The sequence below is a fragment of the Mastacembelus armatus genome, chromosome 7 (assembly GCF_900324485.2).
Source record: "Mastacembelus armatus chromosome 7, fMasArm1.2, whole genome shotgun sequence".
Taxonomy (NCBI): Eukaryota; Metazoa; Chordata; class Actinopteri; order Synbranchiformes; family Mastacembelidae; genus Mastacembelus; species Mastacembelus armatus.
In genome coordinates, this window is record NC_046639.1 from 26,266,553 (window position 1) to 26,288,262 (window position 21,710).

At 41.2% G+C, this 21,710-nt stretch overlaps 2 protein-coding genes and 1 long non-coding RNA gene across 7 annotated transcripts in view; 2 read left to right on the plus strand and 1 right to left on the minus strand.

Annotated features, from left to right (window-relative positions):
• LOC113145171 (N-terminal EF-hand calcium-binding protein 1-like) overlaps positions 1–5,405 on the plus strand; it is a 15,022-nt gene extending 9,617 nt beyond the window's left edge. For all 5 annotated transcript variants that reach the window (XM_033325289.1, XM_033325288.1, XM_026331596.2 and 2 more), the window contains 9 exons: positions 406–431; positions 747–844; positions 3,171–3,429; positions 3,537–3,616; positions 3,816–3,869; positions 4,053–4,165; positions 4,249–4,326; positions 4,468–4,559; positions 5,270–5,405. In XM_033325289.1, the coding sequence (XP_033181180.1) occupies positions 406–431; positions 747–844; positions 3,171–3,429; positions 3,537–3,616; positions 3,816–3,869; positions 4,053–4,165; positions 4,249–4,326; positions 4,468–4,559; positions 5,270–5,298 (829 nt within the window). In that variant the 3' untranslated portion in view covers positions 5,299–5,405. The remainder of the gene's footprint in view (positions 1–405; positions 432–746; positions 845–3,170; positions 3,430–3,536; positions 3,617–3,815; positions 3,870–4,052; positions 4,166–4,248; positions 4,327–4,467; positions 4,560–5,269) is intronic.
• LOC113145172 (uncharacterized) lies at positions 5,370–10,185 on the minus strand. Its single transcript, XR_003297218.2, has 4 exons — positions 9,847–10,185; positions 9,059–9,249; positions 6,555–8,499; positions 5,370–5,858 (listed from the first exon to the last, which is right to left on the minus strand). It is a non-coding gene; the product is annotated as an uncharacterized LOC113145172 (long non-coding RNA).
• Positions 10,186–10,195: 10 nt separating this feature from the next.
• LOC113145168 (large neutral amino acids transporter small subunit 1-like) lies at positions 10,196–20,873 on the plus strand. Its single transcript, XM_026331592.2, has 11 exons — positions 10,196–12,717; positions 13,314–13,847; positions 13,995–14,120; positions 16,184–16,289; positions 16,373–16,417; positions 16,879–17,002; positions 17,107–17,210; positions 17,449–17,545; positions 17,980–18,129; positions 18,805–18,979; positions 19,231–20,873. The coding sequence occupies exons 1-11, from the start codon at positions 12,642–12,644 to the stop codon at positions 19,305–19,307; spliced, it is 1,614 nt and encodes a 537-aa protein (XP_026187377.1). The 5' UTR covers positions 10,196–12,641; the 3' UTR covers positions 19,308–20,873.
• Positions 20,874–21,710: the final 837 nt, after the last annotated feature.

Below are 21,710 nucleotides of genomic sequence, written 5' to 3' on the forward strand. Positions count from 1 at the left end.
TGCAGCTTAGCTTCATTTATGTCCTGCCAGCTTCAGTTACAAATATAGTTGTAGATGCTCCATAGTAACGAGCAGTAAAGGTCATTGCTGCCTTGTTTCAAATGGTAAACTCCAACATCACAGGAAGCCTTTATATGCTGGTTTTATGCTGTCACGCAGGTCTAATGCTTACAGGTGTGATGTTAGCATGTTATTTATCACCAATAATCAAAGCCAGTCAGTTTCATGCATGGACCAGCTGACAGACACACTAACATTGCTGTCCTCGGGCCACTATTGTGGCTAAAAAGACAGAAAAAGCAGACACTTTTCAGCCGTTTGACAAATGTTTCACACCTTCGACTTATATCTTTTGAATTAATTAATTATCTTTTGTCTTCTTCCCACTGCTGTCCTTCTTCACAGCAACCTGGACATAGACACACTCTCAGGTAACTATCGGTCATTCTCATTGAGTGTGTTATCAATATCAAACTTTATAAACAATACAGTGGCTTGGCTTTATGTTTCTCAGGACTATTAGCTGTTGCTTCAGCTGTCAGAGCTGTAGCAGACGATGCTGACGATGACCAAGACTTTCAGTGACTTGGCAGTGAAGATGTAATTATGGCACTGGACAAACTGCCTTTAATTCTAGCTAATAACATCAGTGTCACCATTATTGATTTCCTTTATGTGGAAAATATCCACTGACCAGTGAGCTGATAAGACACAGACCATATAGTTTAACAAACGTTCTCCTGCAGAGTACTTCACTCCATATCTGGGAGAATACGTCAATGTCCTGTCTGCTCTGGAAAAGCTGAACGTGGCCATTTTGAAGGCCATGGATAAAACTAAAGAGGTGGGTGATGATGACTTTCTTCATCGTGCAGACTGTTATCTATTCCCTGAGCATTTCTCAGCATCCTTCATCCCTGTGAGCATTCAGGCAGCTTATTTTGTGTTTACCTCATCTGTCAGTTTGAAAGCTCAGAGGTCTTGTAGTACAGAAAAAACAACACTGGCCAGCATGAGAGTATTTTAGTAAAAAATAAGCTCAGTGACCCCAACAAGATGCAGCATGCGTCTAAAAATATCATCCTCTGAAGTTAAAATTAGTATGAACGTGCTGTTTGTAAATCAGCTGGACAGCCTATGAAGAGAAGGCAAAGCAGTGATGAGAGGCTGCATTACACCGTATTCATGTATTGATGAAAATTAAAACCATCTGTTATTCTGAACAGTGTAGGCCATGTCTGTGTCAGTGTTTAGCAGGTATATGATGCTTAGCCTGGTCACCCTCATGGCTGAATGTGTGTGTGTGTGTGTGTGTGTGTGTGTGTGTCCTCTATTGAGCACTAATTTGCTAATGTTTGCATGTGAACTTAGAGGGAAGCTCAGAGGATCACCAGAATTATTACAGTTCATCCTGGGGGGGTCGTGAACATGCACGACTAATATCAGGGATAATGAACTAAGCAGATGAGTCACGTAACGTTAGCTATTTAATATTACATTGCATCTTATTCACAGTCAGTGTCTGTGTGTATCCAGCAAAACTAATATTACATCTGTTTCCAGATAATGAGTCACATCTCATCAAGTCATTTGCCTTGGATAGTGAAACATGCTAAATAGAGCATTATGAAATCCTGCTCTGAAGCATGGTGGAGTAGAGCCATATAAAGTAGTGTCACAGTGATGCAGAGGGGATAAAAAGGCCTGCTGCTGACATGCAGAGCTGGAATCATGTTGTTTTATGTGCACAGTCGAGATCAGCACCAGAGAACGTTCATTAAGGCATAATCAATAGCTCAGCTCGCTCTTATCGATCTCACCTAACCCTCTATATTAAGCCAAGCACTTTATTTATTTCTTCTATTAGCATTTATTTCTATTTGGCAGTGCAAGAGAATCAGCTGCAGATTGTTAAATAAATGCTCCAGTGTGGACGCAGACTTCTAAGAGGGTTTTCTCTGCTGTGCAAGTTTTTACTGCAGTGCGGGAAGTGGGTGTTACTGGTGATAGGGGGTGATAGTAGAGCATAGCTGACAGTAACCAAGGCTGACAAACCCCCCAGCTGTCCAACTGATCTGACGTCAGACGTCCTCCACATAGCTCCGGCGCTAACACGTGACCTTTTTTCAGCTTCTTCCTCTCTCCCTCGTTTATAATCCACATCTATTAGTCACTCAGGTACAGAGACGTCTTTGTCTGTTTTATTTCCTTTCTCTGTACGCTCATCCTCGTCAGCTGGCTCTGTTTCCTTTTTACATTCGGCTTCTCTATATCAGCCATGTCTTCCTACAGCTCATGCATTTTTCATGCTGCTTTTAGTGTGTCAAAAAGCTGTCTTTGCCCTGGAGAGTAGTTGCTTTTTTAGCCATGCTGAGATCAGCCTTAGGTATTAAATCCTTATTGCTTAACTAAAAATCACCCTGATCCTGTAGTGATGATCAGTGGTCTCCTCATCTGGAAGCACAAACAGTGAAATGATGATATTTACAGAATAAAATACATTTTCTGTCTTGTTGTGGTGTCCGGAGATGAAAGGAAACTGTCTGCTGCTGTGTTCGGTCTAGACAAGAGGGAGAAAATGAAAACGGACTGAGGTTCGTTACTCGTGTGTTTCTGTTGCTGAGAAAACGAAGCACACAGAAACATGGATTCCAACAAGCTTGGTGGTCAGGTTTCAAATGTCTCCCTGTTATTTCTCCTGAGCTCCAGTTTGTTGCTGGTGAGTGTGATGGGGGTTGTTGGTGGTGTAGTTGTCTTTACCTGGAGGAACATGGCTAAAAACAGCTCCCATTCCCCTGGAGCTTATACTGTACAGCAGCTCTTACAAAGGACTTTACACACCTTGTGTGTTTTGTAACCCTTAATTCAGAGAACTCTGCATGGCTCTGGGTTTATTCCCTTTTTTGTTTACAGCAGGTGTGAATAGTTCTATTTTGCTTATTCTCACCAAACCTGATCCTGTTCTTCTCTGAAAGAGGAAGTGAGAACGTAAACATATCAAACGAAGCAGCTTCAATGTTAAAAAGGCCTCATGGGTTAAAAGAAACACATTAGAAGATTAACAGGTAGAAAAAAACACCAACTGGGACTAAACATGTGAAATAAATGAACGATGATAAAAAGAAAATATTATTCTGCACTTTCATTTCTACCCTTACTCTTCCCTGCAGGAGTATCAGATGTCCTCAGTGCTGGGTCAGTTTGTGACCCGCTTTCTGCTGAGGGAGACCTCCACCCAGCTGCAGTCCCTTCAGTCATCCCTGGACTGTGCTATGGATGCTGTTCATGACCAGGACTGTACTGGGAGGAGGATACTGAACAAGCCCCAGGACCTGCCTATTCAACGGGCGGCCAAACGTCCTGGCCGACGCATCCAGAAGAACATGTGTCTCTCCCCCACTGACCCCTATTCTGGCATGCTGACCACAGGTATGTCGAGGAACACTGGGATTAAGGTACCAGAGGTAAAACTGATGCCTCACTATGAGAAACTGTCCCTGGTGCTGCGTGGCACTTATTGTTGTTCCTGTGGTCAGGGGTCAGCGTGGAGCCAGACAACCACTGGGGCTCCCAGATCAACCAGCTGGAGCAACTCATAGACAAACTGGAGTGTGAGGTTTGTATAACATCTATTCGTACGAGCACGTATGTGTTTGCTTTTCCAGAAGCTTTGAGGATATTTATAATTAAACATAGCGAGCTCTTCCCTGTGAAAGCCGGTGCTTCCTGACAGGCCGTGACTACGGGCCACACGTCGGTTGAGACCGTTTCGTTCTGCTCATGACTGACTGAAATATTTCTGCCCACATTTTCAGAGTCCACATCTTGAACCTCTCAAAGAGGATACACTGGCGGGGACGTATAAATCGGTGAGTCTGATTTGTGCCATAAAGGTTCACTAATATAATATACGAGGTTTGGTATATAAGCACAGATGGAATGATGCTGCTAATTGCTGAAGTGTTGTAGGTGTTTGTGCTTTGAATGTGTTAGATTCAAACAGACTCAGTGTAATTATCAGTTATCAATCTTGTTTGTTTTATCTTCTTCAGAACATTCTCCTGGTCCAGAGACAAATGTCCGTGAAGGAGAAAGATGTCGAGCAGTTTCAGCAAGCTCTCAGGATCTACACAGATGCCACCAACAGCCAGCTCAACAATCTGCAGTATGTCCCTTTACTTGCCCTGAGTGTTTGTTTAGGATTGCCCCCCCCCCAACATGTTTCTCTCTGTCTCTGTTTATTTTAAGTGTTTCAGTCCAGAACCTGCCAGACAGATCATGCTTCATCATGTATGAATTTTGGCAGGACCGTCTCTCCTGGATGAGGTAAGATCAGAAGGGCTTCATAGACCAGAAAACATGCTTGGAGAATGTCCCTGCCCAGCACAGAGAGCTCTCTCTGAACCATTACTGCCCTGCAGACAAGCCAGAGATAGTCTCATCTTTTTTATCTGCCTTTCCTTTCAGCTACCTGCAGTCGTCTGTCAGTAAGACCTTCCAGCGCTGCGTTCTCGACTCACTGGAAGAGCCAGAGATGGTTTCCACCATGCTCCTCCCAGGTACAAACCAGACATTTGAGCAATAATTTCTAGCTCACTGAAAATGACTGTTTCATGCACAAAACCTCACATGAATCCAGGTACAATTGGTTCATAGATTTATGAATTAATGACAACTATTCTTAGTCAAACTGTGAGAAATGAAGTAGGACGACCTTGTAGAAAAATACATGATTGCATAATCCAGATATAATGAACAAGATTAGCCTGTAGGATCAGAGATGAAACTAAGAGCTTAGTTAACGTCTTTCTGAGAGACTCATTTGTGGGAAACAGTAGAACGTAGTTGCTTTATAAGGAAATATGCATTTAATATGAACCTGACTATAGTCAATATGGTTGTTTTAACAGTGACAGTATGTATGTGAAGGGAGTTGCATAGTGAAACACTCAGAGATGATTATCATACAACTTTCAGCATTTTAGTGTCTTTCAGCTCTTTCTGCCTCCCATGGAGATTAAAAACAGACGTTAAAGACAATAGTGCAGTTAAATTCATCAGGTGCTAAAGTCAGAGCGTATCTGTCGTCTAGTTTTCATTTGCAGGTTCAGGTCAGGCTTCGTGTCTGGGATATGTTGTATTAGACACAATAGAATCTCAAAATGCATGTTGGAACTTCTCTTCCTGCTTGTTTCTTTCATTTGTTTGACTCAAGCAAAGATCAGAAAACACAGATTCTTAATTATTATATGTTTTTGTGATTTTACAGCTTCTTGGTGGATCATGAACAATAACTGACAGAGCTGTGCAGCTGCTGCTCTACAACACAATAAAACCAAGAGTAAGAGGTGATTGTAAAATTGTTTTCGCTTTTTATTTGTTTGACATCCACTTTTTTTCTCAACGCATGACCAGGATTGTTTTTGCAAAGTTATGCTCCAAGGTTATCACATATAAGACTGCTCAGATAAATCAGTGAACATGAAACGAACTTAAGCCTTGAAGAAAAACAAATGAGGTAATGCAATATTTAGTTGTGTATTCAGGATCTGTGCTGACGTTCATCTCGCAGATTTGGCACATTTCTTCTCACTCAATACGCACACAAGTTAAAAAAAAAGATTTGCATGATTTCTTATTTCTCTGTGCTGTATCATTTCAACCAGAACTGTGTCTTAGAGTAGATATGTCAATAATGCCACAAAAATAGAAGCACACTAATAAGAACCGATCAGTCCAACCTCACCGACCATCACTCATTCAGGCAGGAATCGTAGGTTTGACCTGCACTTCCCCTTGTTCTCTCTGTGATATTGTGCTTTGCCGTCTTCAAAGCTTTGCTGCCAAGCGTCTTTTTGCTGAAGGGTGAAATAGCAGTTAGATAGAACGAAGTTAGTGAATGATTATGGTCTGTATCAAAACCTTTATCATCTGTGTGTCACTCCTGCACTTTAGAAAGTTTAAAACCGGGACTTTATTGTGAAGAACAGACATTTATTGTAGATCGTCTCTTGAAAATGTAGAATTAACTGTTGTTTTAATGAGCCAAGATCTACATTCAAGTGTAGTGAGACATTAATGGACAATAACAATTTACCAAATAATTGTGCAGTTTGCCTATACTGTTACTCCAGGAAGAAAATTCAAAAGCCATTATTTTACATTAACAGCGTGTAATCAGAAGAGTTTACGGAACAATACACACAGATAGAAGTTTCTATTTTGAGTACAGTTCAGTAGAAACTGTCCTCTGTAATGACATTAAAAGAAAGTTTATTCAGATCATGTACAGTAGTTGTAAGATGTAAGTAACTGTTGTACAACACTGGTAAATGTACAGTCTGACGGTATATTGAGCTTCGGTTGCTCTGACAAATACGATGAACGAGCATTTTCCACATTTATTGGAAGTGTTTATTTCTTTTTGGAATAATATACAGTTGTTATGTGGATGTTATGTTTGTTTTCTGGCATGAAATAAAGTTCATGACATGTTGATGACATAAAATGATTACTTATTATTACTTATACTACTTATTACTTATACTGCTTACTTATTACCAGCTCCGCTCTTACCTGGGGACCTTTGCTGCATGTTGTACATTTTTAAAAACTTCTGTATCTGAATCCATGAAAGCGAGACGTCAAAGAAACTGGGAAACTTTTACTTCTTTGTAGCTGAAAAAGACTGACAGGCTGAGATGCTTTGTAAATAATAATGTATAAGCACATGAACGATATCAGCCACTGGGACCTTTGAAAAATAATGGAGCAATTTCTTGCCCGCCCTGTGTTGACTCTGGAGCAATCAGCTGGTTTTCATTCTTCAAAGCCAACTTTCCTTTTTACCTTATTCCTTATCCTAATAAGACAGTTCACAATACACAACATGAAACAGCTTTAAACCAAAAACTTTCCACAGAAGCAGCAACTGACAGTTCGCACCCAAAGTCTGTTTTCAGTATTAATAATATATACACATCAGATTATATTTGATTTTAAACCCGAATGTATTTCTGCCAAAATAAACAGATTTAGTTTTGAATCTTTTATACTTTGAGCATTAGTTAAAGCTTTTCATACATAATCTTTATAATTCAACTCACATATGAGGATTTCCTGAAAGTATTAACACCATATTGTTGTCTGCTTCCAGTTTGTAGCCATAAGTGGATTTAACACTGAAAAATGAGCCAATGCAAATTAGAGTAGATTAAACTATTATTCAAATCAGTCTCAATGAGTAGATACTGTATGAAAAAGGTGTTTCGGTAATTGAGATGATTCCAATAGAACATAAGCTTCTGTTTCAGCAGGCGTACAGATATCCAGCCTTTGCCACAGAAAGTTTGTCTATGATGGAAACTGGAGGAAGTGGAGCAGGAGAAGGCAGGAGGTCTTTTACAGCTGCAGCCTCATGGAGAGAAATTCTCCTGCTGCTTCACAACCTTAATCCTTCCTTGCTGTCATTTTCTCAGTAGAGCTTCTACTGGGATGTCGGCGCCAAAACAACCACCTGTTCTATGGCTTATAAATGTTCCAGCTGGAATATATATAAGGTTCAAGGTCTCCTATGATAAAACTCAAACTCTCAGGGAGTGGATATGTTGATGCCATTGTGGCTTTTTGTGTAATTTACAAATGCAAAGCCGAGTGAGCAGACTATTGAATGTAAGGTGGAAGTAAGTGAAGGTGAGATGGCCAATAAGGTGAAGATTCATTTTGGCACCTGTTAGTGACTGTCCACTTTTGATTGGCTAAGAGCTCGCGTGTGTGTGTGTTTGTGTTTAATAGCAAAGGTGGAACAGGTGGAGCCAAGGTGAGAATGAATGGAGAGCGGAGTAATGCAGATAACACGAGACAAGGAAGGAGAAGCTATGGAGTGACAGAAAGCTGAATGGTGAATGAGGAGGAGGCGGTGAGAGTCGGGAGTCTCTGGAGAATGCAGCGATGGGTGCGGGTAAACGTCTTCGAGCTTTTTCTAGGCCAGCTTAGTGACAGCTGATCAAGGAAGGATTACCGACGGCTCAAGGCACAAAATACATTTCTGGAATTAGAAGGCGTTTGATCTGATCAGATGGGCTCCACTGCCAACGTTAATTGGCCACACGTTTGCATCTGCAGCAGATGACACAAACATCAGCTTGGGCTCACAAACAGAATGGAGCTTTCTGAGATGTTCTCAGTTTAATGGTGTAGGTTAGGATTGAGTTTTAAGTTCCTGCTCCTGCAACTAAACAATAATGGATTCAGTGGTTTGATGTGATAATAACAAAATCTGTCTTTAGTAGCACTGAATAAGTAGAAACACACTGCACTACTCTGAGCATATTATCTCAATTTATTGGCAGCCTTGCGGTGCTGTAATACTGGGTCACTGAATGGCTTTGTAACCATAGAGATACAAAATGAAATACTAACCTGAATCATATAATCGTGTCCCTGCTTTACAGGCTTCAGAGCTCTTAGGAACAGCCCTTCTGTGTTTGTGTCCATTAACTGAAAAAGCGAAAAGATCAGAGTTAAGTCATTAAGGGGCTTGTTTGGGCAGCCTGGCTAGACCAAAAACACTTGACCAAACACAGACTAATGGAGGGTTCGACAGGAGGTGAAGCCAAAAGGGGGGAGTTGAAAGAAGCCTGATGAAAAGACACATGAAACAGAGAAGAACATTGGTGGGCGCTGCCAAAAGACAGGAGGTGCATGTTCTATTAAAGACAGGAAAGGAAACTGGGGCAGTGAAATGCAGGACAACACAAAATGACATGAAGATGTAGGAATAAAAATAAGAATAAAAATCGTTTTATTGTTTTTCTGCTTTATAGTTAGTGTCCTCAGTTAGAAACTGGAGAAGAAACTTCGGGTTAATACTATGATGAGCCCATTCTTCATTATGAGTACCTAAACATCTGAATACTTAGACACTGCTAATACTAATTTCGTTTAAACGTAGTACTTTTTACTTTTAATTCAGTTTTGTTTGACTGTGCAGTCAAGAGTTAAAATCTTCCTCCAGCCCTGGCAACTACACTACAATCTATCTATTTTTAACGCTTACCCAAAAATGTTTTATTACTTCCTGTATAATAGACTGTTGTCTCCAAGCAGTTACCGAAGTGGATATAAGATCATTTTTCTCTCACAGCAGGTCAGTCAAGCCTCCTCTTCTAAGACGCCGATTGCACTGCTGCCTAGAAAAGTTCCACATTGCAGACACTCGTGTGCGTCGGCTGCAGCACGATCTGTCATCTGTCGGTACAAGCAGTAATGAATATGACATCTCACTGGAGCAATATATTCACTATAACCACTTAATGAAACAAATCTTATTGCTGCCAGTACTACTACTAAATAATAATAATAATAATAATAATTAAATGCATTTTAGGCATCATCTTCATGTGGTACCTGGTTGTGGTGTAGCTAACTTTATAAACATTGATCATAATCACTTTCCAACAACAGTACAATATTTCTCTCTGCAGTAAATGCAGTAAAATACAATTGGGAAGCAGCAGAAAGTTGACCCATTACTACGATGAACTGATAAATGTTATTAGAGATATTAACCATGGTGCTTAGATATGGACATGAAAGTTACTCCTAGTTACTTAGTTAATTAACCTGCTTGTTTGTGAATATTAGAATTTTACATACAAACATATGATCAGAATTTAAAATGAATCAACCACAGCATTAAAATACATTCATAAAAATAAAAATATATATGTAACTAGTACATAATGGCAGCTTATTTGAATGAATACTTGTGTAATGTTTTTAATAGTAGAAATTAATTTAAAAAACCTTTATATTATACTTTTGTTGAATTTTACATTAACTTACATTAAATGCGATGTTTCAAAAGCTTAAAAGTGGGTGGAGAGTAGTCTGAATTGGGTTCTGGAGCCGTGCTCCACCTCATCCATCGCACTCATTCGCCAGCCGCGAGTGATTCCAAGCCGGTGAGCGTCGCATCCGCCGGTGACGGTATCAGGTCACGTGACTTCTCCTGCGCAGCCGCTCACGGGCCCGTGATTTCTGTTCGCTCGCTCATCCACGTCGGATGATGCCCTGCGAGGGCAGCGATTGGCTCTTGTCTCAGACCTTCCCCGAGGTGATTGGTCGAGTGACGAGCACTCTGCATGTGACCTCTACAATGAGCTTCCGCCCACATTACGCAGCAGCACCGTCGGGCCTATTTATGGCGGACCTGCAGACAGGGCGGCCTGTGTAGGGGTGTCGGGTCCAGGGTCAGGGTCGCTGCAGGTACCAGGGGCTGATGACTGCCGCTCACTGTCAACACCTTCTTGGTCTTTCTTTTACAAACCAAGTGAAACGATCCAAACTCTTGCAAATGTGGACTGGATTCTGCAGTGGCATGCTGGGAAAATGGCATGATGGGAAATAGAGGCGTATCACAGTACCCATCAGATACTACAAAGAGCTTTTTGCTTGTGTTTTTTCATCTTTATATCCACTTCGGCCACTGGGTAAATATAACGTGACACTGGGAGGAATATCTTTATTTCACACTAGTAAATTATAAGAATATTAATAATGAAACAGGAAATAGCGTGTCTGTGGGCTCTGGAAGTGATGCACAACTTAGATTATAATTCAGGGTCCAACACACACATTCTTAAATAGCCCTTACTGCGTAATGAGCGCTTTTACTTTTACTGCATTATTACTTTTTCTTCGTTGCTGATTTGCTCAGACAAAAGTTCTTTGACCAATAATTTTCAGAGGTTTTGCTTTATTCCTTCCCCAGTGTTTTGTCTTTTGATGAACAGCAATTATTAATAATTTAATGAAAATTAATGTGCTCTATATCTCCCAGACAGATTTCATTTGTCAGTACTATCGGTGTTTTTAGTGACTCTGGGCCTTTAAAAACTCCCATGATTCCTGGCGGTTTTAAACTTTAGAATTGAAGTCCCAGAAACTTTTAAACAGCAGAGATGATCTTTGTGTGATTTTAGTTTTTGTAAACTAACAGTCACAGTGTTTTATATCGTTGTTGTAATTATTAATCACAGTGGAACCGTCTCAGCACCGTGACTGTGAACAGCTGCTGTGTCTCTCCCTCCTTATAGCCCGCTAACGCCTAGCACATCCGGGCATTCAGAAGACTTGCACTCTGGGCTACACGCTGAGAACCCGTTTCTCCCCCCGCCCAGGGGAAAGTCCCCGGACTCGTGGCAGAAAGTGCCCTGGGTAAATCCAGCGCCGACCGACGCCTGAACCGATCCGAAGCCGAGACGTTCATAAGAACCGAGCTTGGTGGTCGCCGGTCGACTTTGTCAGCGATCATAGTAATGCAAGTAGGCGGCTACTGACCTCAACGAAACGGGGCTCATTCTCTGAATGCTCTCTTTTCGGATTGGACAATACATTATTACACTATATATAATAGTTTGTTTATACTTTGCATCGATAATAACACAAATTAATATAAGTGATGATAAAAAAAGCTTAGTACTAATTTCACTCTAAAATACAGTATGATGTATAAAGTAGCAAATCATAAAAATACTATATATAAATATCTATATTAGAAAAGTAGAAGTGCTTAATTATTGTCCACATTCTTCCAAGATCATTTATAAATGTTATTTTACGCCATGTTACCCCGTGCCAGTATGTTCTAAGACATAGTGTTTGCGAAGAACGAAGTGTGGATATTACAGTGTCTGTGGAGATATGGATGACCCAAATGTAAATTATGTAAATGTAAATGTAAATGATCTCGCTCTTTGTGTATTCGTCACTATACTTATTCTACGGCCTCAGGAACAGGTTCCCCTTTCTAACGTCGCTATGTCGCCATCTAGTGGTTCTAAGTCTGACGTGCACCACATTAGCGCTTTACACTAAATCCAAGGTGCAGCAGCGATTCCCCGCAATATTCATCCCTGTGGTTTTACCCATTAGGTCTGTCTGTGTCTGCTCAGCTAATCATCACTGTGGGGGGGCAGTGGTCCGGTCCAGTCAGGTCCTTTTCAGCACAAAATAGGCTGATATGCTGGAAATAAAGTGGCGGTGAAAGTGAAGGATGTGGCAGAAGCACCATCTATATTATTCTCACTATTTTGCACTGAACAGGCCATGTGGGTCACCATTTTCTCAGTGGTGTCACCTTTCCGCAGAACAAAGACACTTGTTTTTCCACGTTCGACCCACTAGAGGGAGAACCACCCCTGCAGCAATAATCCTAATACACTCTGACATGAGGACACTCACAGACTGTACACCACCAGATTAGGGAGCACACAAAAGATTACAGCGTCACATGGCCGCCCCTCCAAATGGTACCTGCCAGTAACCTACTTCCCCCTCAGCATTTTACCATAATTCAGAGTGGGCGTAGGCTCACGCAGCAGCAGCATCACAAAGGTTCGGCTCCTCCCTGCTCGATCCTGAGGATGAATTTCAGGCTGAGTGAATAAGGCGTGTGTGTGTAAACGAAGGGAAGAGTGTGTGTGCATGTGTGAGAGAGGCTGCATCAGGGTGGGTTAGAGAGAGAGCAGGGGTGGGGGGCTGTATGTGTGTCAGAGATACAGGAGGAAATCCAGACCAAGGGGACCTAAAGGGAGGAAGGAGGGAAAAAGACAAGAGGACCCAGATCAGGAAGGAAGATGGCTGAGCCGGAGCTGAAGTCACGGAGCAGCCGGGAGAGCGTTGCCAAGGCGGAGAGCCTGGAGAAGATGGGGGGTAGGTACAGTGCACGCGCCTCTAGATGCCACATGGTGCAGGCTGCATTATTCTGCCATGTGCTGTGAAACAGCGTTGAATGATGCCGTAGGGTCTGGTGGATTTGGCTTCAGACATGGATCATGCTGTTTATCATCTGTGTGTGCTGTAACAGGTGTAGGGGACAGGTGAGGGAACGTGACACAAACTACAAAATCATGTTTCACCCTTCGCTGGGCCTGGACACACAATTACCTGATGCAGTGTGTTTACATCAATGGAAGGAGGCATAAGGTGTCATTCTGTAATATAAATACGTCTGATGAACCAGTTTAACCTGTTTTTAAATCGTCTATGCCACAAATTGCTTATCCAGTGTGTCCAGTGCAACCACTGTAAGCTTCGCTGTTGGAGACTGATGCTAAAAACTGCGTGTCATGTGTGGCCATGTATTATTGTTACATTGCGTTCAAATAAACCAGCGACTGTAACATCTCAATGAAGAAAAATGCTTTAATGCCGCTTGATATTGATTTTACTTCTCTCTTTTCAACACAATTAATGATTGTACCTCAAATGTGAAGCTCTCTTGGTCTACTGTGTCTTCTCTCCTCTAGCTGCTGAAGCAGATCCAGACCACCATGATCAGATTGTGGAGCAGTCAGCATCTCCATCTACCTCTATGATCGCTGGCCCCACTGCCACAAGCCCCATGAAAGGCCCACCTGCCAAAGGCGAGAAGATTGAGCTCAAACGTAGCATCACCCTCTTTAACGGTGTGGGGATGATAATAGGCACCATCATCGGCTCGGGCATTTTCGTCACTCCTACAGGTGTGGTCAAAGAGACTGGTTCGGCCGGGCTCTCCCTGGTTGTCTGGTCTGCCTGTGGAGTGGTCTCTACCATGGGTGCCCTGTGCTATGCTGAGCTGGGCACAACCATAGCTAAGTCAGGGGGTGACTACACTTACATCTTGGAGGTTTATGGTGAACTGGCAGCCTTTCTAAAGCTGTGGGTGGAGATGCTCATCATCCGGCCCTCGTCACAATATGTGGTGTCGCTGGTCTTTGCGACCTACCTTCTGAAACCTCTCTACCCAAACTGCCCTGTGCCTGACAGTGCCGCCAAGCTCATTGCCTGCCTGTGTCTGAGTGAGTAGGAGTTTTTACAAAGAGCAGCAGTAGAAATGTTGTCACACACAATTAGCTTAAGATGCACACGTTTGATAAACCTCATTCCAGATGTTTATTGTCCTAACTCCTGGTTCTACCCTGTTTTGTGTCACATGCTTCTTCCAGCCTCTCTGACCTTCGTAAACTGTATCAGTGTGAGAGCAGCCACCAAGGTCCAGGACATGTTCACAGCCTCCAAGTTGCTTGCACTGTGCATAATTATCCTCTTTGGCTTCATCCAGATCTTCACAGGTGAGTGCTATTTACTCCTTGTATGGGTCTTGTATGTGTGATCAGGTATGTGTCAATATGAACCAGTGCAGTCACATTAGCTAATAACCTGTAATGCTAATCCTGATACTCATATCACAGGATATCATATATATATATATACATCTCAGGACATACAGGGTGTCCATAAAGTCTTTATTTAAACTATTACAAAAGCAAATGAACAGACAAATATGTGGAAATTATTACAAAATGAGGACTAGATATTGAAGTTTTATTAGTTTGCACGAGGCACATCAGGAAGGTGCTGGATTTCTTGCCATGTTCGCTGCAGTTTAGTCTCATCAGTGGTGGCAATGGCATCAGCTTTAGATCAGTCAGGTCCTGTATCTTTGTTCGATATGAAACAAAGCTAAGATGCAATGTGATTAAAAACTTGGATAACACATAGAACAAATCTGACTAAGATATCTCATCAACTGCCTTTGTAATATATTTTTTAAGTTGCAAAGACACTTTATGGACGTCCTGTATAAATGATGTACAACTGACCCTGTATCAATATACGTCGTTTAGCAGAAATTAATATTCTCCCTTGTCTTTCCCAACAAACATTGTTTCATCACCAACCATCAAATGGATTCCCCCTTGTTTGTGTTGTTAAGTGCAATAATGATGGATATAAGTTTGTGTCATAGTTTTTATTGAGATATATTCAGTCGTTACCTTCATTATCAGCTCATCTTTATGTGTTTATATTTATTAATCAACAAATTGTTGACTAACACTAATGAGGCCGACCGAGCTGACTGCACTTCTTTCAGTCTGTCAGCACAGTTGCTCAGTTACTGGGTCTGAGCACAAGGCTTGTCTGTCTGCAGCCATGGGATTGTGTATGGGCAGGGATGCATGTGCATGTGTGTCACTGTGGGTGCACTTGGAAACTCAACACTGCTGAGCATAATTGATTTCATACATGATTCATCCTTAAAGTAAACGTCTTACAGGACAGGATCGATGGGGTCGTGTAGGGACCAGTGGAAAAGGATGACACTGACGCCTGACGACACTGATTGTTGCAAAAAGAAAACAGTTTATCTTGTCTACAGTGACTTGTCCTTTAATTATTAACACTGTGAAATGAATCTTGCATAATGTTGGCCTAAACATGGAGGGATGCGACCACTGCTGGTGTGATTCACATGAGAAATGTCAACACCATCTGGCATAAGGCTGAAAAAGGGGGTTGCATCAGCTCCAGGCACAGCATTCAAAATAAAGCAGCGCGGGACGACGGTGTGGGGACGGGGTTTGTTCCATGCTACATCTGCTGCCCCCGCCTCGCCTTTCCTAAGCCCCTCCCACGACCATTGTGCGCCACACGGTGTTACCATGGAAACTGGGCACCGAAGCTTGCCGGCTGCTGTCACACTGTGGTCTTTCAGAGAACAGAGAAAATAATCCATGTGTAATAGGCCTCATGGAAGAAAAGAGTCATTACCATCTGAAAGCGACAGGTAGAGGACAGAGTCGCACTGACGCGAGATTTCAGGCGCACACACACACACACGCACGCACACACACACACGCACGCACGCACGCACGCACACACACACACACACACACACACACACACACACACACACGCACACACACACACACAGCCTCCTTAACAGTTGCCCCCACTAATGACTAATGATGCCCTGGATGTGGCAGCTGCTGTGACAAATGAGTAGATTCCGATACAATTATCAGAAGACATTTCTGCTCATATGTAATTGCCTTGATTATATTTGCTCCACACTAAACGAGATTCTCAAACCCGGAGGCAAAGTGCTCGGATGGAGTCCCAGCTGGTTAGTTGCTGCTTGAAAATGTCAGTTCTGTCAACAAGCAGGCAGCAACAGACTGGCTGTGAAAACAAGAAATAAACCTGGCAGCAGCTCTGAATGAGAAGCCAATTAATCCCTAGGAATGCACATAAATCCTCTGGCGTAATAAAGCCGCTCAGCAGTTAAGAGAGGTTTCTCATTAGGTCATTTTAGATTTCCTTAACTTCTTACTCTGTGTGTATATATATGCAGGTGACGTGCCATACCTGACACCTGAAAAGGCATTTGAAGGCAGCAAATTGGGAGTCGACAACATTGTCTTGGCTCTGTACAGTGGTCTCTTTGCTTTTGGAGGCTGGTGAGGCATTTGTGATTTGTGTTACAGTCCAGAGGGAAGTCAATATACAGTCATTCTAATCTCTATCTTGTTTCTTTCTGCAGGAATTACCTGAATTACGTAACTGAGGAGATGATCAATCCAGAGAGGTGACTTAAATGTGATGGAGGTTGTTTTGAGGATTGTACAGACCCTCCTGTAAATATTTGCCAACAGCATGACTGACCTTGTTTGTGCATGAACATAGACACAACACAATCCAATACAACACCAGACTGCTGCGGAGTCATTTCCATAGCTGACAGTCTTGACAGAAGCTCAAACTCGCCTTGCATTGGTTAAATCGTTAAATCATTAGAGTCTCCAGTTGTGTTGTCTTCCCTGTGTATTATTAGATGTTACGTTTCACTGAGGTGCATGTAACACCTGATGCTTTTAAATATAATATTATGCAGCACAACTTTATGCGACTGAAATACATAAAATTACCACATGTGCTGTCAAATTGCATGAAACAAAACACAAATTCAATCACTGACGTCATAAATACATCGGAAAATATGTCAAATATATTACAAATATGATTAACCTCTGACCTTTCTCTCCACAGGAACCTGCCCTTGTCTATCATCATATCTATGCCTATTGTGACAGTGGTGTATGTTTTGACCAACCTGGCCTACTTCACCACCATCTCTCCTCAAGTCATGGTCGAGTCCGAGGCTGTTGCAGTGGTGAGCATCAAACTTCTGCCATAACGTTATGAGACTTCGTGTTTTTACGGACATGGACACAAAATGTCAGCTTCCTTTGTTTTTGTGCGTCTTTGTGCCGTCAGAGTTTTGGAGAGTACCATCTTGGTGTGATGTCCTGGCTCATCCCTGTCTTTGTGGGACTGTCCTGCTTTGGAGCTGTGAACGGATCCCTCTTCACCTCCGCACGGTGTGTGCTCACACGTAGAGAATATTATTGATAGCAACAGATAATAACAGCCATGTCATCAGTTTGGGGGTAGGAAATAAAATTAGGAAGAGATTTTTTGATGTTTTGAGAATGTGAGGATGTGAAGTCGATGGGACTTTCCAACACTGTTAATATTACGTTAGCCAACTATCATCACAAAATAAATAAATAAAATTAAATAAATTAAAATAATTAAAAAGCTTTCTCTCTCCGCCAGGTTGTTCTACGCTGGAGCTCGGGAGGGTCAGCTCCCTGCTGCACTGGGACTAGTCCACACAGACTTGTTTACACCAGTGCCATCCCTCATCTTCACAGTAAGGCTCCACTAACTTCAACAGCAGTGACTTGACTGTTGTATGTTTACACTGTTGTATGTTTATACATGATTTTCATTAGAAATCCTTAGTGTCAAGTTGGCCCTGCAACCTACAGTGTGATGACACCCGATAAGGTCTTTCTGCACCAAAATCAACATGTCTCAGATGTTCCCAGCTGTTCTACATCTGTATATTATATGTTCACCTGCTAAGACAAGCTGAATCTAGCTATCTGCTCTGGAAGCTCCAAACCTTGGTAAAGCCTTTGTGGAGTTACTTTTATTAAGAAATTGTTTTTGCACTGTGAGAAACGATTATTTATTGGACATGGATGGGAATTTAGACACCAGGCCTCTAAAACTAGTTCTTGGTATTATGTGTACTGCAGTATTAAACTAATGCAATGTTTCCTTCCTTTTCATTTCTACCAGTGTTTGCTGTCCATGATGTACGCTATTTCCCAGGACATCTTCTCGGTCATCAATCTCTTCAGCTTCTTCACCTGGCTGTGTGTCGGCATGGCCATCGCTGGCTTGCTCTGGCTGCGCTTTACAAAGCCCGACATTCGAAGACCAATTAAGGTAGAGTCTGTCTGAAACGTGGTGTCACAGGTGACAATAGCTCGTTGCACTGGAGGCGTAGCTGTGGAAAGTCATTAAAGGATGTGAGATTCACTGAGAGAAGACAAAAGAGCTGGACTCTGTCTCGGCCAGCTTTGCCTTAAAGACCCACATGTCTGCTGGTTTTTATGAAAGTCCTCTTGTTATTGTTTGGAAGAAGAACCACACTGTGATTTCAGGATAAGAGGGAGTGATGTCTGCACAAACACATAGCCCATGTTTCCGTTTCATCATGGGAATATTACTTTGAGTGACCCGAGACTTTCATCTTTCTGTTGAGTGCTCTCAGACCATTTGTTTAATAAGACCAACCTCTGACAACAACCCAGTGGAGCTGTCCTTTATTTGTACGCCCTTCATGACGCGCCGCAGATGTCAAATTTCAAGATGTAAATTCAGATCTTCTCAGCAGTTAATTTCACACGATGATCCCACAATCCTCAGTAGCTGAGCATCTGCATATTGATAAATAATGTAAGAACTGTAGGAGCCTCTAGTTAAATTGATGTGACAGTCATATTGCTAAAACAAGTCTTAACCAGTCTCCTTTCATCAACATCAGTGAACTTACTATTGTTCTAATTGCCTGGTATTTTTTTTACTGGAACTAACATCAGGTTTGTTTTCTTTCTGCAGGTGTATCTCTTCATTCCTGTGACTTTTGTTCTGGGCTGTGTCTTCATGATCGTCGTGTCCTTCTGGGCAGCTCCTTTCGAGTGCCTGGTGGGCAGCAGCATTATTCTCACAGGCATCCCCGCGTACCTACTGGGCTACAAGTGGAAGAAACCCCATGTGGTCAAGAAGATGCTGGGTAAGTGACTCGTTTTTGTGTTTTTCGTAGTGTCTGTTCAGGTCAGGCTAGAGCAGCATTCATTACAGTTTGTTGTGAAATTCATGTGAGAAAATCTGCTTGAATGTGTGGGCACCAAACTGCTTGTTTATATAGCTGGTGTGAAGGAGTCAAACCAGGGGGACTATCAAATGTTCAGTGTAACACCTGACCTGCAGTAACCCGGCTAAAGAAAACAGACATGGCTAATGTGCCGAGTTGTTTCTCCTCAGAAATCTTCACCATGTTCTGTCAGAAGGTCTTCATGTCTGTTCCTGAGGAGAGGGAGGAACGTGAAGCAGCTGAGTAACGCTGGAGAGACCGAACAAGGACGGAGTCAGTATGTTTGTCCGAACATCCTGTGTTTACATTCATTCATCTGTGATTTGCTACAGGCATTAACAAATATCTTAACAGACAGATCTGTGTGGGGGAATTTACATGAATGTATGCCTTTTGTAGTATGTAGGCATATTTTATGAACACGACAAAGTGTTCAAGATGTCAAAATGTCTGAGCTTAGACATGTTCCACTACTTTTATCATAAATCTATTCACATTTTTCTCATTTAACGCTAGAACATGCTTATAATTAATTGTATATAGTAAACACAGCATCATAAATGGTATATAATATACTCTAGTGGCCCAGTGCTCACCTAAAGTGTACAAATCAGTAACTTAGTGAAATGAAACATGTTTTACTTTATTTACATTTAGTAAATACTAATAACCAAACACATAGTTTATTATAGTTCAGGGGTGGTGAGCCCATAGTCCTCGAGGGCCAAATTTACTCAAACACTAATCACATTCATTCATATGAAACTTTTATTCACGTTAAATAGCAATTATTATTATTTGCATTAGTGGTAATAATTAGTAAAATGAATCTGCGGCACAAACTAAAATAAGATAAAATTGTATATATGTTTCCTTTGGATGTGCTGCAGGTCTGTTTGTTTGTTTACTTTCATCAATCTTTATTAGTGTCAACTCAATATCTGATGATATTTGATGAAATCAGTAAATATTAGCATCTGTTTGTGACACATTGTTGTAAATCCTGTGTAGATGTCATTCTAGTATTTAGTCAATTCCATTGTAAAGTTAGTGTTTTGCATTGGGTTGTGTGTATCTATTATCCAGCTCCATGTCACGGCAGATGTTCCTTTTTTTGGGGTTATTTTATTGTCACGTTACAAATTCAGTGACATTGGCTTTGCGTTTATTTTCTTAAAGTAACGTACCTACATGTAAAAATCTTACTTTTCAACTCTTACATGGATTGTTAGACTCTGGTTATTACACTTTGTATGGAAAGTCCAGATTTTGCAGCACAATGTGACATTTCAATGCATATTGGTTGAAGATGCACAACAAAAAGGCTAATTAAAGCTAAAGCTCTGACAGTTTCTAACGATGTCAGACAAAACATTAAGGCAAATGGTGATAGAGAAATGTCCTCCGCCATGTTTATTCTCTTAGCATCAACAGACTTTAAGAAAATATCAATATTAAGCTTTATTATATTTTTTTTCTGTAAAGCAAAATTCAGAAATCAGTAAGCACAAAAACAAAAGCAGCAAAATGTTTGAAGAGATAAACATGTATGTGCTTTAAAAAAAACACAGTATAGAAATGATTGCAAATATAATCAGTTTCTGCAGTTCCCATCATATTTTTTATGTTATGTACAACATACTATATCTCTTTAAGGTGTTATTGTATGTTTGAGTGTACAATGCCTTAAATGGCATTTGCCTAATGAATTACTACTACATATTTTTCATCCTAATAATTGAAAGTACCTGTGTAATTTGTTACTGTTAGTGACCATGTCAGGTACATGTAAAAATAAAAATATTTTTGTTCAGATTTTGGTTGCAGTGTTCCTCAGAGAGTCAAAGTCTGACTACACTCTCACATAAATGCACAGACCTGATATACTTGCATCCGTTAACAAAAGGCCTCTCTGCAGATAACGATTTAAAATGGAACAAACAATCCCAAACATAAGACAGCTTCTATCCAAATGAGGAGATTTCACAAACACAATTTTCTCAAAATGTAGTCCAGGGCCGTTATCATCTCAGCCATCAAGTGTTTGGGTAGCGATCTGTATGAAATGGCCTGTCCCGTCTTGTCTCTTCTTGATTGTTGACTGTCACACAATGATGCCGCTGACGCCCGTGATGTCAGGAGAGTTCATATCCGTCCGAAGAGGAAATGAGTGTCTGATGGCTCCTGATGGAACCAGTATCATTTCTGCTGCAGACAATATTAGTGATGGGAGATTGAACAGGCAAGGAGCCAGTGTTGTACAAAGTGACATATAGAGTATTACATTCTTTCATTTAATCTGTAAACTATCAAGGTAAAAGACCTTTTTTAATGGTTTTACTGGGAAGTTTTAGGAGTCAAATATAATATTAAAGCAAGTTTTCTGTGACAATGTGCAGAAATTACACATAATCAAATAAGGAAGGAGTTAGTAAGGTAAAACAGAAAAACATATTCTTTAATATCATCTTATTTTGTGTTAAACACTAGGAAATCTCTATGTGTGTGTCCCTGAACCTGATTTCATCTTTTCCATTGTCACCTCTTTTTTCAGTTTTGATTGGGTTTCTGCCGTGTGACATTAACCATGTTAATAATCAACATCTATCATTTAGAAAACAAAGTTGTACAACTTCTTAAATATTCGTTA

Excerpts from the sequence above, each read along its gene's own strand:
- LOC113145168 (XM_026331592.2), top strand. The coding sequence starts at position 12,642 with ATGGCTGAGCCGGAGCTGAAGTCACGGAGCAGCCGGGAGAGCGTTGCC. Across the intron at positions 12,718-13,313 it reads GAGCCTGGAGAAGATGGGGG|CTGCTGAAGCAGATCCAGAC; the intron begins GTAGGTACAGTG and ends TCTCTCCTCTAG. Across the intron at positions 14,121-16,183 it reads CTTCATCCAGATCTTCACAG|GTGACGTGCCATACCTGACA; the intron begins GTGAGTGCTATT and ends ATATATATGCAG.